The 24,668-nt window shown below is 40.8% G+C and overlaps 1 protein-coding gene across 1 annotated transcript in view; it reads left to right on the top strand.

The window, feature by feature from the left end:
- Positions 1 to 3,833: 3,833 nt before the first annotated feature.
- Positions 3,834 to 24,668, top strand: part of PDIA5 (protein disulfide isomerase family A member 5) — a 182,042-nt gene continuing 161,207 nt past the window's right edge. The window contains exon 1 of the mRNA XM_048484502.1: positions 3,834 to 3,956. Coding sequence (XP_048340459.1) covers positions 3,891 to 3,956 — 66 coding nt within the window. The 5' untranslated portion in view covers positions 3,834 to 3,890. The remainder of the gene's footprint in view (positions 3,957 to 24,668) is intronic.

Genomic DNA, 24,668 nt, shown 5'->3' with positions numbered 1-24,668 from the left:
TTTTTCGATCTAAGAGATGTTGAAAATGCTGAGAGAGCCATTTATCACATAAAAAAGGAAGACCACTCTCACTCAAGTTGTGCTTATGGTTGGATTGTAAAATTAGGTTACAGAAGTATGGATTCAGTGAGAAAACTTATAAAAGACTGTCATTTAAAACTAATTGAATGCAGCAAAAGTACTGAATACTGTGAAATATGCATTAAGGCCAAATTTACTGCTCCTCACTATTCAGAGTATCAAGGAACAGGAGAGAAAAAAGTGCTAGAAAAGTACACTCATACCTAATTGGACCTCCAGCACCTTCTTTTGCTGAAAACAAATATGTCTTGACTTTTATTGATGCAGCAATCATATTTGCCCATGTGTATTTTCTCAGATCAAAAGATCAAGTATTGAATAAGTTCAAAGCTTATGTAATAGCTGTTAAAAACAAGCATGGAAGAACTCCAGAAATTTTGTTCTCAAATAATGGAACTGAATACAGTGCTAGTGAATTGCAAAATTACCTAGAACAAGAAAGTACACAACATGCAAGATCAGTGATGTACTTGTAACCTCTTTCTGTGGGTTCTGTGGGGAAGAACTTGGAAGGAGTTGCAAAGAACTAAGCTTAAAACAAAATGGTTTACTTCCTTAACAAATAATACTTTTAACATTTAACATTTAACATCAACAATTTACAGTCCTTTTAGGCTGCATTTCAAGTCCTTATATTTACAGTCTACTGATAATGCCAAGTCAAATTCTTCTTTGCTGGTGGTTGGCTTATGAAGACTTCAGAGGCATGGTGAACCGGATCCAAGATGATGAAGGTCCCCAAAAGAACTCCCATCAACTACATACATAGTAAGCCTGATCAGTAAATTCTAACGTTTACAATACAGCAAAAATAAACAACTCCCTTCCCACTAGTTCCAAAAACTTTGCAGTTACCTTAAACAAGGTGTTAAGAGCTTATAAAGAATTAAATCAAGGTCCCAGCCTGGTAGCCTTGCTTCCTCCAACTCAAAATGGTCTAGCAGAATGCTTATTTGTACAATACTTGAAATTGCATGTTGTTTAGTAAAGCAGGCTGGATTACCTGACACCTGTTGGGCAGAAGCTGTCAATATAGCTGTATAGCTTTATAAAAGAACACCATGCAAACCTATTGGAATTACTCCTTTTGAAATGGCAGGAGAAACCCAGTTTAAAACACTTGAAGCCATTTGGAGCAAAAACGTATGTACAAATCCCCAAATCGGGGCGTAATGCCCATTGGGCAAAGTGGGCAGTTGCCCAGGGCGCCCCCTTGTGGCGGGTGTCGAAAATGCAGGGTTTGTTTGTGTGGGGTTTTTTTGGTATTTTAGTGGGTTTTCCGTTTTTGGCCTGCAGGGGGCGCATTTTTAGGCTAACAGCACCAACATTGCAGGGATGTTTCAGGAGACTCTCCTGATGCTATCACCCAGGTTTGGTGAGGTTTGGTTCAGGGAGTCCAAAGTTATGGACTCCCAAAGCGGGTGCCCCGTCGCCCACTGTTTCCAATGGGAGCTAATAGGAGATGGGGGCTACACTTTTGAGGGTCCGTAACTTTGGACCCCCTGAACCAAACTTCACCAAACCTGGCTGGTATCATTAGAAGAGTCTCCTAAAGATACCCGGAAAGTTTGGTGTTGCTAGCTTAATAATTGTACCCCTGACAGCAGGCACCCCCCAAATTTCCCCAGATTTTCCTTTTAAACCCCTCCCCTTTGGCATGGATTTAAAGGGAGAATCTGAGGTCCCCAGTTTAAACATTGAAAGTGATGCTGTTTCAGGGTGGGGGAGAATCCACCCCAAAATAGCATCACTTTTAATGTTGTTTAAACTGGGAACCCCAGATTCTCCCTTTAAGGTGGATTTGAAAGGAGAATCTGGGCTCCCTAGTTTAAACACCATTGAAAATGATGCTGTTTGGGAGTGGATTCCAGCATCACTTGTTTAAACTAGGGAGCCCAGATTCTGGGGTTCCCACTTTAAATAAAATTGGAAGTGATGCTGTTTTCCCCAATTGGAGGGACTGGATACAACACCATAAAATGTTTTCATAGCAGTAATAAAACATTTTGAAAGCATTTTGAAAATGTTTTCAAAAAATATTTCTGCTGTGTGGCATGGTCTATTGTTGTGTTCAGATTTGTGAGTTGGGGCATGTTCTATAATGTGATGGTGACTTTGAAACCACCTGGTGTAAAAAATAATTGCTTGGTCATGGTGGGGGAGGGTGGCTGCCCGTGGGGGGGGGGGGGCTCCAAAATCCAGTTTGCCTAGATACACTACTGGGCATAGCTACAAAGGGGCCGGGGTGCGCGCGTTGCACTGGGCACACACCGGGGGGGGCATCAAACTCAGGTTTTGCCCAGGGCTCCAGTTTGCCTAGTTACGCCACTGCCCCAAATATAGAAGAAGAAAACTAGATCCAAGAGCTGAAGTTGGAATATGAGTTGGCTACAATCCAAACCCAGATCCTAAGACCTGTGATATCCAGATATACAATGTTGCCTGTGTAGATAAAAGAAGGATTCTGCATTCTTCAAAACAAGATGACTCCACAAAAGAAAGCAGACACTGTATTGAAGAAGTCACATTTACAGAGTAGATAACAGCATTGCCTGTCTATACTGTGAGCCTGTAATCAATATGCACTATGACTGGTGCTTTGTGGTGGAATTGCTGTGGCATTAAGTCTTTTATTTTTATTTCTTCTTCCAAGTGAGCATGAGATACCAATTAGTGACATTTGCATTGGGTGCTGAGTATTGGGCTGTCTGTTACTAATATTCTGCTGCTGTAATATAACCACTGTAATTGTGAGAGCCAGTGTGGTGCAGTGATTGGACTAGTATCTGGAGGACTCAAGTTTGAATGCTGACTTGTGCCATGGCTGCTTTTGGGGCAGTCACACTCTCTCCACCTAGCTGTTGTAAGGATGAAATGGAGGAGAGAAAGATGTAAACTACTTGGGGGTCCCCAGTGGGGAGAAGGGCAGTGTATAGGTGAATGAATGAATTAAATAATTGTTATAGAAAACTATTTAAAAACTTAGCGATATATTTGTAGATAAAAGATAAAGCAATATGTGTAGCAGTTCTGTATGAGCAGACCTGAGTCAGGATCTGGAAAATTCAGGTTCATATTCTCTCTCTGCCATGGGAACTTGCTGGCAGACTTTGGGTCAATCATTCTGTTTATACCCAACCTATTTCACATGGTTCTTTTATGAGGATCAAATAGAGAAGGGGGGGGGGGGACGTTGTAAGCCTCTCTGAGATCCCAATGGGGAAGTGGAGTATGAATATGTAGATAAATCATAACTACTCCCCCCCAAACCTTAGATATATCGGTTATTAACAAGAGGATGGTCTCACCTCAGTTGAGATTCAAGTCAGTGATTACCTGATTCAATTCATGCTTGTAACTCCGTCCTGCGCCTCAAGCATCAGCTTTTCAATTTCATCCCGGCACTACTGGATAGTGTACTATGACTCATACTACCCCAATAGCGACAATTTGCAACTGGCTTTTCCTGAGTAGACAAGACAGTTCAATTGCAAATATAGCGTGATGATAGCATAAAGTCGAACAATGTTTGACGCAATAGCGCAACTTGTCTCCACCAATGGAAAGGAATAATTCAGATCAACATCTAGAAACATTCAGTCTTCTGCCACCTGTTTCCAATCCTCGTCGTCCCCAACCCATAACCTGCACAGACCGAAGAGACTACACTCCCCAGCATGCCCTTCGGAGCTCAGTTCTCCGCTTCGGTCTAGCAGGACTTTCCCCACGGATTGCGCATGCCTAACCAGACGTGGCAGCAGCAGCAGTTCGCTCTTCCAGCACAAGCGGGAGCAGGAGCTGGCTGGGTTATGGCTGGATGCAGTTTCTGCGGGACTAAGTGCTTGGAGGGAAGAATGCTGCTGTTTTTCCTTTTGGTAAGTGCTGGCGCTGGGGAAGGGGTGCTGCCTCAATGGGTCTTCTTGGAAGGACGAGGCGGACGGGAGGGGGAGAGTTGTTCTGGGGCATTTGGCTTGGCACTAGTGTGTGTGTGTGGAAGGCGGGGGGGGGGGAGCCTGGGTGTGTGCATGGTTGCGCTGTCAAAGAGAGAGCGGCGCTACCAAGTTGACTTGGTAGTAGCAGAAGTTAAACTTATGTGGCCTTCTGAAGAAGGGGTGAAAAGAAAACAGCGGGGTGGATGCATGTGTGCAGGAGACCTCTCTTGCACCGGCTGGTGCTGCCTCGGAGCCCCTGGGCTTGCAAGTTAGTGTCCGTTGCCCAGGTGTTGGTGAGTTGGGGCATCTTGTTATCCCCAGCGCTATAATAGATCTCTGTGACCAGTAAACGCGCGGGTCTGCTCGCTATCCCCGCATTAATTGCTTCTGATACTCTGCCTTTTTCTTTTGCATGGGTTCTGCTGGGGGATTATACAATGTAGCTTCTCGTGGAGCGCTTCTGCTGCTCAGGATTTCTTGCCTGGTGATTTAAGGCATTCCCTGGTCTGTACCAAAAAAGGCGGGGACTGGGAGGGAATGCGCTGACAGGTAATGGGAGTTCGAATTGTTTGCTCCTGGCTTAAATTTTTCAAAAACAGGGCTGAGTGCAAGCAAGCTACCCTCTGTAGCACGGCAGGGATAGTATAAATTCAAGGTTCCATATTGGTGCTCAACCCCCATCCCTTAAAGTTGGAGTAAAACGAGCTCAGCCTGATCCAATGCATGTTTATTTAGAAGTGAGATTGCTTGGGTCCAGTAGGACTTATCCGTAGAAGTGCAAAGTTATGTTCTGCAAAAATATTTCCCCTTCAGTGGTGAGAAGAAAAGGTGGAAGGTTGACACTGGAAGCACATTTGGATCTCTGGGGTCCTCTGACCTTGCCATCGTGTAAGTGAACATTTCCCGTTGTTTCCATCTCTGGTTCAAAACAGGAAGATTTGGACTGTTTTGTTTCCATTTCCTCTGGATTTGGTGGAGCTCAAGTGTGCCTGCTCTACTCTCAAGTGCCCACTATTGAAAGTGAAACACTGGGTGTTGCTTGTAAGTTAGAAGGGCGGGAACATATTTATTTAGGTGATCTGTTCAGATCTTTCAACTTGATTCCCCCCTCCCCCTGTTTGCTGTAAAGAGTTAAAATCAGGTTTCATTCAGGTGAAACACAGAATTTTAAAAAAATAGATGATCTGATCCAATAAGATTAAAATAAGTAATTCCAGAGAGACCATCATTCTCTCTCCTCCTCTGCCTTTGTATGCATAGCTCCATTTTGCACAATGGATTTGCATCTCTGAACTCTTATTGAAGGTGCTGAAAAAGGAGTGAAGAAGCTGTATGATAGCATATCCAGAAATATCAAGGTATAATATACTTTCAGTGCAAAGACTACTGCAAATTGTTTAATAATGCTAGCTGTTAAACTGAAGCTTTTTTGTGGTGGGGGAAAAAGCTTTTAAAACTCTCATAATTGATTCTTTAGAGAGCTTAACTTGTATAAGTCAGAAGGTTGTTTTAGCGTGAATGCTTTTATGAATTATTTTCTTTAACTTACTATGTGGATTTAGACTTTCTTTCGTGCCTTGACTAATAATCATAACCTAGGTAACCTCTGACGTTTCCATTACTTGTGCCTTCGATCAGAACTACACTTCTGAAGTAGAATGACACTATTGGTATGCATTTCTTTTGCTCCCAGCAAACAACATTGATCGTTTTTGTGGGAGTACTACTTATCTTTGCTCCTTTGTCTTTCTCTACTACCATCCCACTTAATACCCCAGACAGAAATGCAGCAGAGACTTTCCAACCCTGAGAAGGGCAAGTTAGTTGGTTGGTTGATCTTTTTTTTAATTCTTGCCTCTAGCACAGGTCTTCTATCTGGTGGCTTGGAAAGAAGGGGGAAAAACAAGCAATATATTTCTAATGTGACATCTAGTGTCTACATTAATTTTATAAATGTCATAGTACAACCTGATTCTAAATGCCACAACACAGAAGTTAGCCCTGTTCTGTTTCTTACACTGGCTAATGAGATGGCAGACCTACATCTCACCTTTTCCGCTAGTGTCTGCAGAGGGGAGAATCACATGATAGATTGCTCAGCTATGCAAAGATATTCTCTAAGCATAGATGTCTAGCATGTCAGGGGGAAGGTTAAGGCTTGAAGGCTTGTCTTGGTTTTTTTGTGCATGTGGGTATTTTTTGTTTTTGTGTGAAGAAGTGAATTGCCACCTGCAGCTTCAAATGGGCTCAGTTCAGATGGTAGTGTATTGTAGAGGTATTATGAGTAGAGAGGCCAATACCCCTTCCTGCCTTGTTTGGATCTAAGCATCATTCCATTCACCTCAGAGAGATCATGCGAGGATTATCAGGAATGGACTTGGCTTCTTGTCCCTTTCAGCTCCTGGTTTTCCTGTTGTACATAGATTCCACTGTTCAGGCCTGCAGCTGCTGCTGCCTGACTTCTTTCCTACTGTGTGTGAAGGTTGGTTAGTTCTAATTCTAGATTTAAGTGTGCAGGGTACAAGATTTAAGGCACACCCTTGTGAAGCTTTTCCCTTGTGAAATGCTGATCTGAAGCTTTTGATTGTTTTGTTTTGTTTTCCTCTATGGTACATGTTGTTCTTTGCTTCTTTTAAAGCAGCTGAATTGGCTTCATTAAATGGATTAGACTACAGGTACAATGCAATGGAAGTTGGGAGCCTCTAATTATCATCTTATGCCATTGCTGGCCAGTTTGTTTTGGGGGAAGTAGTTTTGAGTTAGAAGACCCTGTCACAATGTTAGAGATAATTGGATTAGTTTGAACCAGGTTCATAACAGCAAGGGCTGGCGGTTCTAAATATCAAAAATGAGAGAAACAGAAAATGCTTTGGTATATTTAAGGAGGTATGCTGTGTTCAGATAAAAGGCATTCACTACCTTTTCTGTGACTTAGATGTTCTGCAGTAATGGCTACCCAACTGTCTTCCTTACAGTTCTCTAATTCTGTGTTTTAAATGTCATCCAGACTAGGCAGTTAAAAAAAAAAAGTACTGTATTCCTCTTCTTGAAATGAAGCATCTCTTAAACCCTTTCTTCTGCAAAATTCCTCTTTCTTTTCGTTCTTAAAGCTTTGTAGGATCAGTCCTCAAGCCTGCAATTCTTGTTGCCCTTTTCAGGATCTTTCTTTATTGCAACCATGCCTTTCCTCAGAAGGTGACTGTTCTACTCTAAGGTGAAATAACATGAAGCCATTGCAAATTATTCCTATTATTCTTTATTCCGTTCTTTGTTCATCCTTGTTTCCTTTGCTCTCTGATGCTGATCATATGTTGATTCAGCTAATTCCCTTTACACTGAATATGAAAGGTATTTTTTCTGATTGCTACTACTGAAAACTTGAAAGGCATATATCAGCTTAGCATCCGTTTGAAACAGGTTAATGCCTTATAATTCAAGAGATGCTTGACTATCATCCTGTTCCTCAAAGATGAGATTGAATGACTGAAAGAAATAAGGCTTGCAGCAGCAGTAAAATAGTTTGAAGATTGTAGCACAAGGATCTAAATTCTTGTGTGTTTTCATAACTTTATGTAAAATTCATAGGACTACATGCTTTGGGTGTAACGCTTAATTCTTTTCCATGATTGTTAAAGATGCAACTGAGGAATGAGTTTGACCTGATAACCCATCCGTCAAAAAAGGCTTGCTTTAAAAAAAAGGCTTGCTTTCAAAAGTAGTTTAACTTGGCAATGGTCAGGGTTGGGTTTTTTTAAAATCAAAAGTTACAATGTTGTTTGTTGTAAAGCATTTCAAACCTGGCGTTCTGCAAAGGGACTTGAGGCTTAGAAAATGCAAAACACATATCCAGCAGAAACAAAACCAACCTCAAAAACCCAGAATCAATTATCATCTAATAAAATCAGCTAGGCTACTTTACCAAAAAGCATTTCATGTAATTCTGCTTTACAGTGATGTTGGAATGCCCACAATAAACAGCATTAGGAACGCCATTCCTTAGAACTGGCACTGCAGAAAAATCCCTGGCTCTTGTTGATAATGTGTGGACTTTTCTATGGGTCAGGATCTGAAACAAACATGTACCTGCTTCAAAGGAGTTATGGGGAGAGGAAGTTGTTTTAATAAGGTGTGTTTGGAAGAGGGGTTTAATAAGGTGTGTTTGGAAGTGGGGTATGTTTGGAAGGTTTTATAATATATTTTATCAAGTATGTTTTAAATTGTTAACCGCCTTGACAGCCCTTGTAAGGGTTTTGTGAGTAAAATAAATAGTAATAATTAACACCTCAAATTTAATATGAAAACAAATAGGCAGCCAACACAGTGCTTTTAAGAGCAGCATAATGTTCAAGTTCTCACTGAATCCCACTAAAAAGAGAATTCTTGTGTTTCGCATGGGTTGAAGTTTCTGGGTTGCCTTAAGGGCATAAACCATACTGTAGTAGTCTAACCTCAGTGTGTCCAGATCTCCTGAGCTGAGGTAGAAGAGCAGTTTCCATGTTAAATCTGCTCTTGGCCAAATGCTTTTGTATTGGGAGGGTAGGATGCAAATTGTCAGAGACAGTTTGAGAGAGTTAAATGGGAGATTTTAACTTTTAATAGTAGCTGAGCAGTTTAACCTAGGTAACTTCTGACGTTTCCATTAGTTTCCATGAGTAGTTTAACTCATTTATGAGTTATTTTGTACTTTTGTTAGTGTTTGGTTTTTATCATGTGGGGCCATTTGTGGAGAGTTTTGCATAGAGTCAGAAAGAGTCAAATGAAGTAGACTTTATAAAATGATATTATTGATGTAGAGATGAGGGATAGAAACAAGTGTGAAGTGGCTTTCCTTTCTTTTTTTCTCTATTGTACCCTGAATCCAGGATTCCAAAACCATGTTTTCAGTAATCTTGAAGGCTTTTAGTTATTAATGACTTTCATTGCTGTGTCTTCTCAATATCCCTTGAAAGTTGATCCTGAAGATGTCTCATGCTGGATGTGCAAAACTGGAATCTGTCTACTGCCAATTAAGCTCTTGGCTGTTTGGCCAATGTAGCGAAGAAAAATAAAGGCATAAAAAACATTGTGGCCTTCTGATTTTTAGCTTTGTTCTTTAAAAACAGAATTAACTGAAGTAGAACTCAACAGTTCTGGTGTGTGTTCCCCAGGAAAAGAGCTTGGTGGTGGTTCTAAATTTTACTCAATGGCTTTTAATAGGCCCCTTCTGTCAAAGACAAAACAGTAAGTTCGCAGTGTGGTACTTAGTTTGAATTCTTTGAAAATTATCTTAAAGAGAAATTAAACAGACGGAAATTGAGTTGCCATGCGAAGTAGCATCTGACTGTCCTTAAGATCAAAGTGAGAATTTATCAGGATGGCTTGTGTGTTGGGCATTGTAATTCCTGTATAGAACAGATTGACAAGTTGGCTCTTGCAGTACTTATAGTTTCCTTGAATCTACTTCTCCAATATATTATTGATGGCTGACCATTGAAGAATGACCCCATATAGTCTCACTTTTTGAAGCATTCTTGGCCGGGCATCGATAGACCAAGCCAGTCTTTTATTTAGTTCCTATTTCTGATGGTTTGTTGTGCTCTTACTTAAATTGCTTTGGTCTTTGACACATAGCTAGTAGATTTCTCCCATGCAAGATTTTTCCATGTAATCGTTCACACACTCAGAGTTGCTTTTCATACAGTTCTGGCATGCTAAATGCTCAGTTGGGTATTGAATTGGCCTGCTAATGCTCTGATAACACCATTGTGTGTGTAGTAGTACAGTTTAAACAAGAAGCTGTGTGTATGTCAAAGATGATAATGGTGTTTTCTTACCCATTAGTACTGTGTTTATTTTAGTCCTCGTACAGTGCATTTGAAGTGATGACTGATATGATGACTCTACAGTATTTTGATTTATTTGTTTGTTGTGAGCTTTTGTGTGAATGCTGACATGTACATGCTTTAGAAGTTCTGCAACAAGTTTGAGATGTGTGAGAGTAGTTGGTGCAATATATCAGCCACTATCTCAGAAGGGCTAGGTGAATCTATCTGGTAACTGTAAACATTTTGCAAATGGATATGGTGTAAATATTACATGGGGATATTTCATAGGGTGGTGACCCCAGAAGCTACTTGGAAAATGAGTGAGTTGGAAAAAAAGAATTTCTTACCTTTAAGAATTGATATCCATTCAATTACCTTTGCTATTTGAAGTGTTCTCACCTGGCTGGATCTCATCAGATCTCAGTAGCTAAGCCCTGGTTAGTATTTGGATGGGAGACCTCCAAGAGTCACCACCAGAGGTAGGCAATGGCAGGCTACCTCTGAATGTATCTTGGCTTGAAAACCCTGTGAGGGTGCCATAAGTCAGCTGTGACTTGACAGCACTTTACCCACACACATATCTGAAACTGTTCTATATCTTGAGCCTAAATATAAATGCAAGTGAATTTCGTTGACGGGAATTTGAATCCAGTTTGGTCCCAGTCCTGATTAAGCAATTAGTGGTAATAAATATTATAGTATCGCCTTAGAGGAAGTATATAGAAGTTATGTTAATGAATTCCCGTAATTAAAAAGCTGACTATAAGTATAGGAAATCTTAAAACATACTGCATCAAAAATATACATAACTTGCAATAATATCACAAATATTTGTCACCTTTTTCAATAATTTGATTACAATTTGGGCTGAGCATATTGTATTGGTGTATCTGTTAAACACAAATTAATTAAAACGTTAAGCATTTATTATTATTAGTTTTGTGAACCAGTGAATTGTATAAGACAGATACTGTGATAAGAGTTGATTAATCTTCTGTTGTAGTTTTCCATAGAAATTTCTGCTGAGGTAGACTGCCCCCAACTGCAGGGAGCTGGGGTTTAACTTACAGGTTTCCTTTGTTTCCTGTGCACAATGCATTAGTAGGTTTTTCTGTGAGGTGGTGTATACTTCTGGAAACGTCAGGTGGTAAATTGAAGGCAGATCATGAAAGAACACATTTCTCAGACAGGATGCCGAAAGATGAAGGTGGGTGGTGAATAATAGTTTCCACATATATAAGGCTGTTAAGTACTGGCCCACTTATTGCTCTCATAAACATTTTGAATGGAACATCAGACTCCTCATTGTTTGTTTTTATGTCACAGCAGCCTTGATATGAAGAAAACTAGCTTATGTTTCACAGATGTGGAATAGAAAAAATAGAATTCCATTAATAGAATCTGTGAGTTGTAAGTGCAGAGGGGATAAAAGTATGGTTACCATAGTTATGTTTAGTAACTGAAGTTGAGGAATATACAAACCTTATCAAGTAAGTCACTACTAGTCCCATTATCCTGATGAAACCCTGATGTTGTAGTGTACTGATGGGATCACAGCTACCCATTGAATGAGACTAAGCTAGGATTTGAGTTTAGATGTAACGTGTCTGAATGCTGTTGGGTTTTTTTATGGATATGTTCATATACCTTATTAACCTGGTGTTTCAGTTACTCCAGGTCCCAAGCTCCTTTTGCCATCTGAGTAGTTCCCCAAATTAAGTTCATGATTCACAATAACAGCGCATATGGGTTTCAGGACTGAAAAACTGTCTTTAATGTGACTTTGCTTGGGGTTTTTTTGGCTTTAAGTGATGGGCCTTTTTGTCCAAAGGGAAGTGTGTCAAAAATGGTTGGCTCTGGCCATTTCTGCACAGCACAAATAAAACAACTTTGTTTTAAAAAGAACCATTTTGGGGTTGTTGTTTTTCTGCATAGTGTGGACAAAAAAAGTATTGCCAGGGAAAGCAGTTCTTTTTCCCGCCTTCCATCTACTAGCTATCACTTCCATTTTCGCAACAACTCACAGTTGCCATTTTCTCCGACTTGTGATTTGAGCCACTTGCCATATGGTGAAGGTTTCCCTCAGAGGTTTCCTCTATTGCAGCTCATCCACCCTCCATTTCCATGTAAAAAGTACACGAATAAAGTTAGTATTGATTGCTGATCTGGCACATATGTCGTTCCCCCTCCTTTTTTGAGGGAGGTGTCTTCAAAGCTATGAAGACATGATATGAGAATCTGCAGTCTGTACATATTTCAAGTCGTTGAGCTTTAAAGACACCTCCCTCAAAACAAAAAATAAAAGGAAAATTGACATGTGCCAAACCGGCAGTCAAAACTAACTTTATTCATGTACTGCAAGTAGAGGAAACCTCTGAGGAAACCTTCACCAAATGGTGGGTGGCACAGAGAATCACAAGCAGGAGATAATGGTGGGCGCGTGATGTGGTGAAAATGAAAGTAAGACCTTTAAAATCGGGCCAGAGAAATAAAATGTTTATTTTAGGAGACATCTTCAACCTGTTTTGAGGGAAGAAAAGATCGCTAGTTTCACGTTTTCTAAAAGAAAGGGTTAAGCAGAAGTAAAATGTCCTGAGGACATCTGTGTGAAGTTCCTTCCCAAAACACTTCTTTTAACGTCTTCAAAACGTTTTATTTGTGCTGTGCAGAAATGGCCTCGCTTGCCCTTTAATTCAACAGGCTAATTCATAGTTCAGTTAACCATGCACCAGATCCTATGTAGCAAATAAAAATCACCTTAAAGTAGGGAAACTTTGCCAAATACCAGTAAAGCTTTACCGAATAGGCTTTTCAAATGACTGTCATGGAGAAAAATGTATCCTTTCTTTCAAGCTTGCTGCTTCAACGGAGAAAGGCTCCAAATGCATGTGTGTTGCACTTGGTGATGGGACCTTATACTTGTCCTCAGTCCCCCAAATTAATTGATGTGGGAGAGAGGGGAGTCTTTATTACTGAAGTTTTAATTGATTGATTTCGCCAATTAAATAGTTGAATGCCTGTCACCCCAAGAACAACCTCTGTAATTCCCTCAACACCAGTAGTACTTAGTTCTTCATAAGGCCGTGCACCACTGACTGTTTTGCAAAGCAGGTCAGGTTCATCATTACACCTCTTTTTCTCTATTTTCACAACACATATCTGTTGTATTGACTTGTTTTCATGAGGGACTTGACCCCTTTGCCTTTTCTTTCCATTCAGCTCCGTAGCTAGCAGATACTTTGCTTTTCAGCTTGAAATCCTGGCTTTCATTCTAAGAAGCAACTGAGGCTGACATTACTCAACTGAATTAATATCAGTACATTTTGATCCTTGGCAATATTTGATTCTTCCTTGAATATGTTTTTCTTGTTGAAGCCATTCGGGCACTGGAAGTCTACCTATGAGAGAGAACTACAGAATAAGATTACTGAAGTTGGCTTGTGATATCAAATGTTGTGAAGTCTCTCATGTTTAGATGAAACAGTCCCCTTTGCTTATATCATTAAAAATGAGAATAATAACAAAAACCTCGGTTGAGGTTAAATATGTATTAGATCACAAAAATAAATGTACATCAGTACTGATGCTCGCATCAGCATGAATATGTTGTTTTACACAACCAAAATTGTTTTCATATGTAAAATATGCTTTCAAAAAGTATAGGCAACACAACAAAGTCCACATTATATTAGCAAAAAACGGGATCAGTCACAATCGTATCCCCTGTATATAGACAAGTAGCAAATATCAGCCTTATATCTACTATATATAGGTAATAGGCAAACAAACAGAAAGCTAGCTATATATTATTTCATAAGCTTCATCAGAATTTGCCAACAAAAATAACAGATTTGCTTACATGAGAAAATCTTTGGACATGTAATGTTCTGCTGCAATTATTACCCAGTATTGTAGTGATGAAGACATATTGCTTGTTCATATATAGTAAAGTGACCAAGACGTGTATTTATGAAGAAATAAGACTTAGGTGTAAAATGCTGTATAAAAATATGTGTGGTATTTCTGAGTTTATAACTGTTATTTCTTTTTAACTCTGAACAGAAGTAGAATTTGAGGGGTCCCTCCTGCCCTCCCTTTACAAAAACTCAACTTTATTCAGCCAACCTGCTCCATTTTTAAGAGGTGAAGGTGAAACAATAAATTAGTATAGATTAATGATATACAAGAATCCCTACTTCTGATTAAAACCAACACAGATCAGCAGGAACGTCATCTGTGAAATGCACTAATATAATCATCTAAAGATTATAATGCTAATTCAGAAGCATTAACATTCAGTCGGTTTTATTGCCTCCTTTTGCCCCAATTAGATGTTAATATTGTCATCAGGGTACATATAAACAGATTTTGGTTAAAAGGGAGATACTACTGCATGAGCACGGGCTGTGATAATTTAGCAGGTTCCAGCATGACATTGCAGAACTGGAATTTATCAGTAAGTTTGATTCTTTCATTTATGGCTTAATCAAGATAGGCGTTTCTCTGCATCTGATGGTATGGGGCTCTCACCAGTGGAAGTTTATGCCATAATAAGCTACTGAGTTTTTAAGGTGCCACAAGACTGAATGTTCTGATTTAGCTGTTTAAAAGCTGGGCTGTCACAGTCACCATTAACCTTTCAGTCTACTTTTTGAGAATCTGATGAAGAAGGCTCTTGATTCTGAAAGCGCATGCTCTAGGATTGTGTTAATCTTTAGGTGTCTATTTTTTTGCTAGAGTAAATTTTTCCTATGGCTGATGACTTCCACAGCAGGCTGGATTTTGGGTTATAGAGCATTCAGTGCCCTTTGTAGTCTGACTTTTTTTTTTTTTTTGCTCTTCAAATCTTTATGTTGTATTTTATCTTTGTGTTCTTTGCCCTCCATTCTTTTAGGACTGAGATTCATCTCTTGATGGGTCTTAAATAAATAAAGCTAAATATGTGCTTAGGCAAATATACTTTTTGAAATTTCCCTCAACACTGCAGCTTGTGTATGAAAGTAGACTTCCAATAAAATAACAAAGTATAATGAAAACTACTTTAAGGATGTTCAGCAATCACTAAAAAGCCCAGTAGCAGTAGCAATAGCTAACATTAAAAATCCACATTTCTACAATAGTGCAATGATTTAATAGAACCTGTAAAACTATTACAAGAAATAAGAAAATAATACTAGGTTAAAAATGTTCATGATAATTGAAACAGAAGCAAGATAGACTGGATGGGTGAAGAAGCAGAAGTCAACTGTCAACAATTTTTTTGGGTGGGGGTGTTTTTGCATGGATCTTGAACCTCCAGAGATGGTTCGGGGGCGGGGATGGGGTGCTCTCTCCCCAGGAGCCACTCACATTTGGCCACCTGCCACTTTCCCCCCCGGCAGGTCAGGAAGGCAGCTAGAGTTACCCTCATGTTAATTCTCCACCCCTCCAGACCTGGCCAAACAGCCCCTGGTCAGCTGCCAGTGCCCGGCCTCACCTTTATGAGTGAGGCAAAGACTGGGCATTTGTGCCTGTGGGTGAAATGAGACACCCACACACCCACCCCCCAGCCTGTCAGGCCAGCTTTGCCTTCCTGGTCCTTGCTGTGACCAAGGGGAGCTGACTGTTCCGCCTGGCCAGCCTCTGCTTCCTGCCATCACCCCAAAATAAAACCTGGCTGGAAGGAGGCTGCACCTGAGAGACAGCAACATAAATATTGACAGGATGAGAATACCTCCAGGCGGAGCTGTTTTTAGTGCCACCTGAGGTGCTCCTCACATTTAACCACAGAACATTCCGGGTTGAAGCTCTGACATCTGCCTAGGCTTCAGGCACCTCCTCTGCCTGCGCCACGTTGGACTGGCAAAGCAGTGTGGAGCCCAGGCAGGAAGGAGCACTTTGCCTCTTTGGAGGAGGGGGGCAAAGAAGAGAAAGAGAGGGCCAGCGGGTGAAGAGGAGTAGCTGGTGAAGGGCTCTTCCTCCTAGGAGGAAGTTTAGCACCAACGAACATTCTTAGCTTTGTTCCTGCTTGGGTTTGAGAGTGCAAAACCAAGCTTCATTTCCTGGAAGATGTCTTTCTCTCTTGTCTTCTCCCTCTCTGGGTTCTTTGAGCTTCCATGGACTAAATGTATATGTAAAGTGTTGTCAACTCACACCCAATGTATGGCAATCCCACAAGGATTTTAAAGCAAGAGAGAAACATAGGCGATTTGCTACTGCCTGCCTCCGCTTAGCAACACTGGACTCCCATCCAAGTACTAGCTAGGGTTGACGCTGCTTAGTTTCTGTGATCTGATGAGAATTGGCTAGCCTGGGCCATCCTTGAGTTATATGGTCCTCATTTAGAGGGGAAAAATTTCTATCACTTTCAATGGAAAGGTCATAATTTCAGTTATTCCACACCCTTGCAACTGTTGCTTCCAGGGTGTGTTTTGGCCACATATTGTCTAACGAAATCATAAGTATTTGTTAAGCAAAGGCTTGGCGTGGTGGTTAAGAGCAGGTGCATTCTAATCTGGAGGAACCGGGTTTGATTCCCTGTTCTGTTGCTTGAGCTGTGGAGGCTTATCTGGGGAATTCAGATTAGCCTGTGCACTCCAACACATGCCAGCTGGGTGACCTTGGGCTAGTCACAGTTCTTCTGAGCTCTCTCAGCCCCACCTATCTCACAGGGTGTTTGTTGTGAGGGGGGAAGGGAAAGGAAGCCTGAATCTCCTACAGGAGAGAAAGGGGGATATAAATTCAACTCTTCTTCTTAAGCGTAATTGTAGTAATCCTGATTCCTGTTTCAGATTATTCATGCAAGTTAATTCAGGCAGCAGTATCTATTCTAAAATTAGATGGCATAAACTATCCCCCACTTCTCCAGACATTCAAACAAGAGACCCTCCAAACATCTTGGCTTATTTTGTACTACAACTGTATGGAAATAGCAGAGGACAAGATAGGTTAATGGGGCTTCTCTAGCCCTTCCTGTGAATTATACATACACAGTCTTCCCATGACCATCACTGATGCTGTGAAATGCTGCTGATAAGAGAAGGGAATAGGCAGCAAGGGATTATCATGCCAGAGGTAAAAATACAGCAAAGGATTCGATCAGCCTCCAGTGGCTCATAAACAGCAAATTGTGTTCCACTGAGGTTTAAAAGTCTATGGCATGTTTCTGTCTGCTTTATTTAGGCATAATTGTAATGAGATACGACATTGAATTTTCAAATATTGGATCTGACATGAAATTTCAGTAAAATGTAAACATTATGGTTTAGAATTTTGCCTTCTTTATTGAGTTAATCCATCTTATGTTGGATCTTTGTCTCTTCCTACTGCCTTCAAATTTCCTAGCATTATTGTCTTTTCCAGTAAGTCTTGTCTTCTCATGATCCTAATAAAGTAATCTTAAATCCTAATAAAGTAATCTAGCATGGTTCAAGGAAGGGCCACAGCTGGTTCACCAAGTAGTACTGTGGCTGCCTTAAGGAAAACAGGAGCTGCAGTTCCCTGACGGTGAGCGACGCAGATGTTCTGTTCTGCTAGGCTGTGCCACTCCCAAGGAGAAGCAGAACCTACCCATATGGCATCCCTTTGCTTTGAGGCTAGACTAATGGCAGCAGTCCAAGTATACACACAGCAGCCCTAGCAATTGTAAAGATAAGAGACACTTTGAGGTACCTCTCTGCACAAAAGTCATAGAACCTCCTGGTCATGTTAGTACTACTTGAAATGTGTGCTGTCTTTCATGCAGGGAAGTGGAAAGTTAAGGTGCAGGCTAAACTAGTCATTTTTTGCTTTAGGTAAAGAGTATGAACATTTTGTTGGTGCATAACCTACCTTGAGTTAACTAGGAAAAGTTTTGTCTATAGTTATGACTATAATGTTCCCACATTCGTCACAGACATGTGCCTGAACTTCCAATTATGTGTTGGTACTATTTATGCTTCTACCTCAAATCAACCTCTTGCAGCTTCCGTGATTTCACATTACCCTGGATATTGAGTATGGGTAATTGTCATCAACCTGGAAGGGGAATTGTATTAATGTTGGAGCTGCATTTGAAGATGCTACGTTGTATATATGGGCAAAGTGCTATTAGGGGTAATTTGTTCCTGTCCCTGACTTCCATTATTGTGTTAATACACTCATCTAATAGCTCTAGAGTTCCTTGCAAACTAATTTCTTGCAAGTAGTAACATGGCATACATTTCTGGCTATTCTTTAATTGTTAAAATTACACAAATGTATTTTTAAATAAATGGTATAAATGGAACAAATATTAACCAGAGTGTTAATGCAATAATGTCATGCCAAGTATTGAGCCTGATGAGGAATTTAATTTCACATTCACAGTGGGAAGAAAAAAAACTTTGTCAACTCTGGTAATTGACCATATTACAATCATTTGTTAATTAGTAAATAGTTGGGCAAGTTTTCCTTCCCTTACCATTTCAAAATTCTCAATATGCAACTTAATTAGCTACCCAGAGCTTTAAATGAACTTACAGCGAAATATATTAGTCTAGACGTTAATGTTTGCTAACATTTAAATTTTATCTTCTGTGTGTTTATAGTAAAGTTCTGTTCAGTGTATTGGAAGGTCAGTGGTTACATTCTTTGTAGTGACCTTGAGCCAGTCATATGCTTTCAGCCTAACCTACCCCACCTGGCTGTTGTAAGGATAAAGTGGAGGAGCAGTGAACAATGTAACCTGCTTTATTGGGGAGGAAGGTAGAGTATAAATGAAGTAAATAAACAGACTATTGGAAATATTGTGCAAAGAAGTTTTCCTGTCTTGTACCTCCCTCAAAATATAGAGTATTTCTTTGTCATGAGGATGATTCTGCAGACAATGGGGAGCGAGTGCTTTGTAGCATGTTGGGATGTTGTAGAAAGGCAGACAGACTGGCTGGTGGGGAGGTAAGAGGAGAACTTGCAAATTCTTTCTTTTAGTTCTTGTCAAATCCATGGGCACAGATGTCATGTAAAAACCACAGAACATGAAGTATAGTGATATGATTTTGTAGGTTTAGGCTTAGCTACCAGACTGCCAGGCATCTCACGCATTGCACCACATTACAGAGAAGAGAGAAAGAACAGATGTAAGTGGATTGAGGGAGGAAGGGTGCAGGGTGGATAGACCACAGACACCTTGCTTGGGGAAAACAAGCTAGAGGTTTTATTGAGTGCAGCCATATGAGTATTTGGTATGGCACAGAGCCTAGATCAGTAGTGGTGAACCTTTGGCACTCCAGATGTTATGGACTACAATTCCCATCAGCCCCTGCCAGCATTGCCAATTGGCCATGCTGGCAGGGGCTGATGGGAATTGTAGTCCATAACATCTGGAGTGCCAAAGGTTCGCCACCACGGGCCTAGATCCAGCAACAGGCGACCCCTCCCCCTACCAACCACCTGCTTTAATTAAACCATCTGGGCTGGTAAGGCCTGAGCTTCCTCTCAGGTACTGATACATTGCGTGGTTCTCTTTCTACCTGAGGGCTAGAACCAGGCAACAGTCCCTGAGCTGGGTGTGCTGCTAGATGGCCTAACCTCCAAGACCCTTTAAGGAGGTCTCCATACCAAGGGGGGAGGAGGCATGCAAGTTCTGCATCTCCCCAAAATTGGATTAAGTCCAATGCCCAAAGTGCCTATGAAAAGCTGTGACAAGAGCATACAATACACTAATATCTCCCATTGCACAGTGACAAACCGGGGGTGGGGGGAGCCTGTGCAGATTGAGTGGCCTGTTTCCATGAGGCAGCTCCTTAAATCTTCCGGGAGCAGCTCTCCAGTGAAGCCTTGGGTTTCCTGGTCCATCTGTGGTCCTGGCCCCCCACTCAGTTGGCTTGCTGCTGATTGGCACCTAACTTGGAGCCCAGGCTTGTGTGCTGCCACTTGGAAGCTGCTGCCTGGGAGCCAGGTACAACCCCACTCCCCTCCCGCACTTCCAAGCTCCCCAGTTTGAAAAGCAGCCTCCTCTTCTGTGATGAGATAAGATGATCTCTGACATTGACAGATCTTTCTATCCACAAGATACCCAATTTACACCTTGGCTGTTGCAACTGAAAGCTTTATTGCCTTTGCACAACATCAACAAGTAATTTTACTCTCATCAGCTGGTCATGAGACACTATATAATACTAGCTGGGTAGTAGTTGGCCCCTTCTAGTTGTCTGTGGATCAGTCTGTTTTGTGAAGCATCTGTAATAACAAAAATATGCCAGGGGTGTCTTCAGAATCCTCCTTGCTCCTGATTGGGGCTAAAGATCTAATTCAGTTCTCTATGTGCATGTCATGTTTTCCACCATTTCTAGGTTGACCTGTATGCTCATGAGACTTGAGAGGATTATGTTTGCAACTCTTAGGAGGAATTGACAAGTACTTGATGGAATCTTTCAAGTGTGGAGGCTGTATGCTAGTGAACTGGTTTGGCTTACAGGAACAGAAGGAAAACAGCTAACCATTTCTTTCAGTGCAGAACCCAACATGATGTCTTGAGAACAGCTGAGCTGTATAAAACTACTTCTGAAATCACTGTACTTTATTGACCTAAAACTTCTCTTGTGTGAAACAAAATATTGACATGTTATTTTCTGTATCAGCCTTAAATTGTAGAGCATGGATTCTGGTGAAGCTGAGAAATGCTCATCCTTGTTGACTTTTAGAAACATGCGCGAAGTACTTCTTTGCTCCATCAGGATTTTCAGGCTGCATTCACTGCTTCTTTTTTTGTTTGTATGAGGTTGCTTTAATTAGAACTGTAGTGTATTTTAATCATGCTGTGAGCTGCCTTGAATTTTCAGATAAGGCAATATATCTTTTAAATAACTGGGGGAAAAGGCTATCTCCTGTAGGGCTTTTTGTTCCCATAACTAAGAATTTGTATAGGGCATTGCACTGGAAACTTGGTAAAAACTGAGTTACATCAAAGGTAGATGTTGTTTTTGCTAGATAAAAAGCTGAGGTGCTTGTTTGTAGTATACTGTTTGATGTAACTTGCAATAGTAAGAGTCAGGTTTGGAAATCTGCATAGATTTGATCGCAGTAGATAACATAGTATCTAGTTGGCTAGGTTAAAGGGGGTCCTGATAATTTTTACTTTCAAAAGATGGATACAATGCTGGACTTTGTGTTATAAAATATATATGGTAAATGTATATTTGGTATCTGCTAATAAGTCAAACTAAAACCAGTCTGTCTGTGATGGATTTTCCATAGCTAGGAAATATTCTTCTATGTGCTGCTTATCTTCCTCCTTATTGCTTTTGGTTCCTGTTGTAAAATTTGCATTTCCAGTACATAGCTCCTTCTCTATTCTGGGCTTTTCCCCACTTCAAAAGTGAAAGTGGAGGTGACCCCCGCTCCGTGTTCGACGCGCGGTTTCAAAAAGGTGTACTTCCAACCAGGATCCGAAATGATGCTCGCTGAGGGGTGGGAGGAGCGGCAGAATCGGGGTGACTGCGTTGTCGCTGCTGGTGTAGTGGGGAGTGCTGCAGGACCCCGGGGTATTTGCCGTGAGGAGCGCGTATCTAATGGTGGGTGGGGAATCGGCCCCTCTTCAGCGATCTCTTTCAGAAAGTAAGATTTGCTACTGCAGAAAGGTAGGAAAATGAAGCCAAATTCAGTTGTATTGGGTTTTTGACTGGGGGGTGGGGGCGAGGCAGGGCTTGGGTTCAAATGTCCACTAAATATGTTACCACATACCAGACAGTAGCTGTAGCTGGAGGAAGATTGTAAACAAGCTTCAAATAAGTGCTAACTTAGCCATTCTTTTTATGTTTCATTCTTACACAGAACTATCCTCTCTTTCTAATTAGCATCAACACTGTTTGCTATGATGTTCAAATGAACAAACTTAACTGTGGTTAGTACTTGTTCCTAAACAAGAATAATGCAGCAGCTGTGTGTTTTCTGATTTCAGTGTGGAGAGCAAGCGCTAGCTATAATTTAGAGACCAGAATGTTTTGGCTAAATCAGTTGCCTTAATTGGAAAGACAAACGAATACCTTCTTTTGAAGATTGGATACTAAAACTAATGTGGATAAGGGGGAACCAGTGGACATTGTCTACTTGGATTTCCAAAAGGCTTTTGACAAAGTTCCTCACCAGAGACTGTTGAGAAAACTCAGCAAGGAAGGAATAAGAGGGGAAGTCCTCCTATGGATTAAAAACTGGTTGAGGAACAGGAAACAAAGGGTGGGTATAAATGGGAAGTTCTCACAATGGAGAGATGTAGGGAGTGGTGTCCCCCAAGGATCCGTTTTGGGACCAGTGCTCTTTAACTTATTCATAAATGACCTGGAAGTAGGGGTGGGTAGTGTGGTGGCCAAGTTTGCAGATGATACCAAATTATGTAGGGTGGTGAAAACCACAAAGGATTGCGAAGAGCTCCAAGCGGACCTTGATAAAGTAGGTGACTGGGCTAAGAAATGGCAAATGCAGTTCAATGTAGCTAAATGTAAGAGTGATGCACATAGGGGCAAAAAATCCAAACTTCACATACACGCTTACTGGGGGGTCAGTGCTATCAGTCACAGACCAGAGAAAGGATTTGGGCGTCTTAGTTGATAGTTCCATGGGAATGTCAACTCAGTGCATGGCAGCTATGAAAAAAGGCAAAAAACTCTATGCTGGGGATAATTAGGAAAGGAGTTGATAATAAAACTGCAAGGATTGTCATGCCCTTATATAAAGCAGTGGTGCTGACCAAGCGCTTGGAGTAACTGTGTTCAGTTCTGAGTGCAGCCACATCTCAAAAAAAGGATATCGAAGAGATGAAAAAAAGTGCAGGAGAAGGGTGCACGAGGATGATTGAAGGATTGGAGGCACCTTCCTTATGAGGAGAGGCTGCAGCGTTTGGGACTCTTTAGTTTGGAGAGGAGACGTCTGAGGGGGGATATGATTGAAGTCTATAAAATTATGCATGGGGTAGAAAATGTTGACAGAGAGACATTTTTCTCTCTTTCTCACAATACTAGAACCAGGGGGCATTCATTGAAAATGCTGGGGGGGAAGAATTAGGACTAATAAAAGGAAACACTTCTTCACGCAACGTGTGATTGGTGTTTGGAATATGCTGCCACAGGAGGTGGTGATGGCCACTAACCTGGATAGCTTTAAAAAGGGCTTGGACAGATTTATGGAGGAGAAGTCAATCTATGGCTACCAATCTTGATCCTCTTTGATCTGAGATTGCAAATGCCTTAGCAGACCAGGTGCTCAGGAGCAGCAGCAGCAGCAGAAGGCCATTGCTTTCACATCCTGCACGTGAGCTCCCAAAGGCACCTGGTGGGCCACTGCGAGTAGCAGAGAGCTGGACTAGATGGACTCTGGTCTGATCCAGCAGGCTAGTTCTTATGTTCTTATGTTCTTAATAGACCTCTCTGAAGCAGATAAACTTTCATTTTTGTAAAAATACCAAAATTGGACCTCTTTTGTAATCCCTTAATATTATACCTGAAAACAAGATATCCTCAATTACCTGTCTCTGACTTTGTATTATAAAGAGGATGCAACTTAGAAGGAATTCCTTTTTATTCAAATGTGTGATAATCAAACCAGACCTTTTATTCAAAGTATTTCTTTGCTTCAACTTTTGAAGAACGTATTCTTAAAGAGAGAATTCATTAATTGGTTGAAGCTGTTAAGTTAAAAATAAACAAAGAGAAATTAATTCCTTGCTGATATATGTTTCCTAGTCGATGTTCAGTACAATGTTAAAGACTCCTATGTGAGCAAAGGTTGGAAGTCTGTGAAGTAATGATAGGCTAGTGCATGTAATAAACAGTTTGTTTATTGAGAATGATGTAATTAAGAATTGAATATTTTGTTTTTAATGTAACAACTTGATATAATTTAATAAAGCATTGAAAAAATTTAAAGGTACATTATTAAAAAAATTAAAGAGAATCTTTTCCCCTCCCTAACATGTCTTGCAAGATGCTTGTGAAGAATCAATAAAGCTTCTTTTTGACTGAACTTTGGATGGGCTTGCTGTGTAGAGAGTAAAGTACTGTGCCTATTTCCTATCTTTGCAAGCATGGATGCTGAGAAGAGCAGTAAGATGGTGAGGCAAGGTCATTCCATGGTGCAAAGGTTTCTGTCATGACCCTGACCCTTGCTTGTTCTTTATTGCAATGTACGTCCTGGTACCGGGACTGTGTTTCCTGTCCCTTCTTCTTTTGGACTGCTTGTGGTCCAGGCTCATCCGCAGTGTGGTTGTCATTCTGAGTCCACCAATTTTTCTCTCATGATTGTATTCATGACTTCCTGTCACATGTTTGGGGTTTGTGGGCCTGACATCTGGAAAGGTTGACAACCACTGTCTCAAAGAAATGGGGAGATACAAAGGTTACAGATAGAAATGTCTACATACATAGTTATGAACATTTTGACTGTGTAATCTGGAGATTTGGAGCACAAATGGCTTTATCCCTACTCTGGGCATATGCATCTCTTTTAGGTTCATTGTGGTAATCTCCGTTTCCCAGTGTAAGTGGTCTGGAGAATTTGTCAGATGGTGTTGGATATTAATCATGAACAAGAACTGGGAATTGTTGTACTAATCACGTTATGTCTCTGGAGATATTTCTTACCAATGGTTGAATGATCAAGGTGATTGCAGTTTAGAATGCAAATGCTGGTGGGAAGGGAACATTTGTGACAGGAAAGGAAGCAATTATTGCACAAGGTCAGCATCAGTTTGCATGATGAGAAGTGCAGGAGAGCATGTCATGAGATCCATGTAATAATTTTCTGACCTTTTATTTCGGGGCCAGACATGATGATGATTGGTGGGAAGAACAACAAACGTTTGTTAAAGTGTCCTTTTGTTTGTGGTATAAATGGGTCCATTTTTTATTTTACTTCCAGAAAT

Source organism: Sphaerodactylus townsendi, linkage group LG02 (assembly GCF_021028975.2).
Source record: "Sphaerodactylus townsendi isolate TG3544 linkage group LG02, MPM_Stown_v2.3, whole genome shotgun sequence".
Lineage (NCBI taxonomy): Eukaryota > Metazoa > Chordata > Lepidosauria > Squamata > Sphaerodactylidae > Sphaerodactylus > Sphaerodactylus townsendi.
The sequence above is the reverse complement of the archived record's forward strand: the minus strand, read 5'-3'. Positions and strand labels throughout refer to the sequence as shown.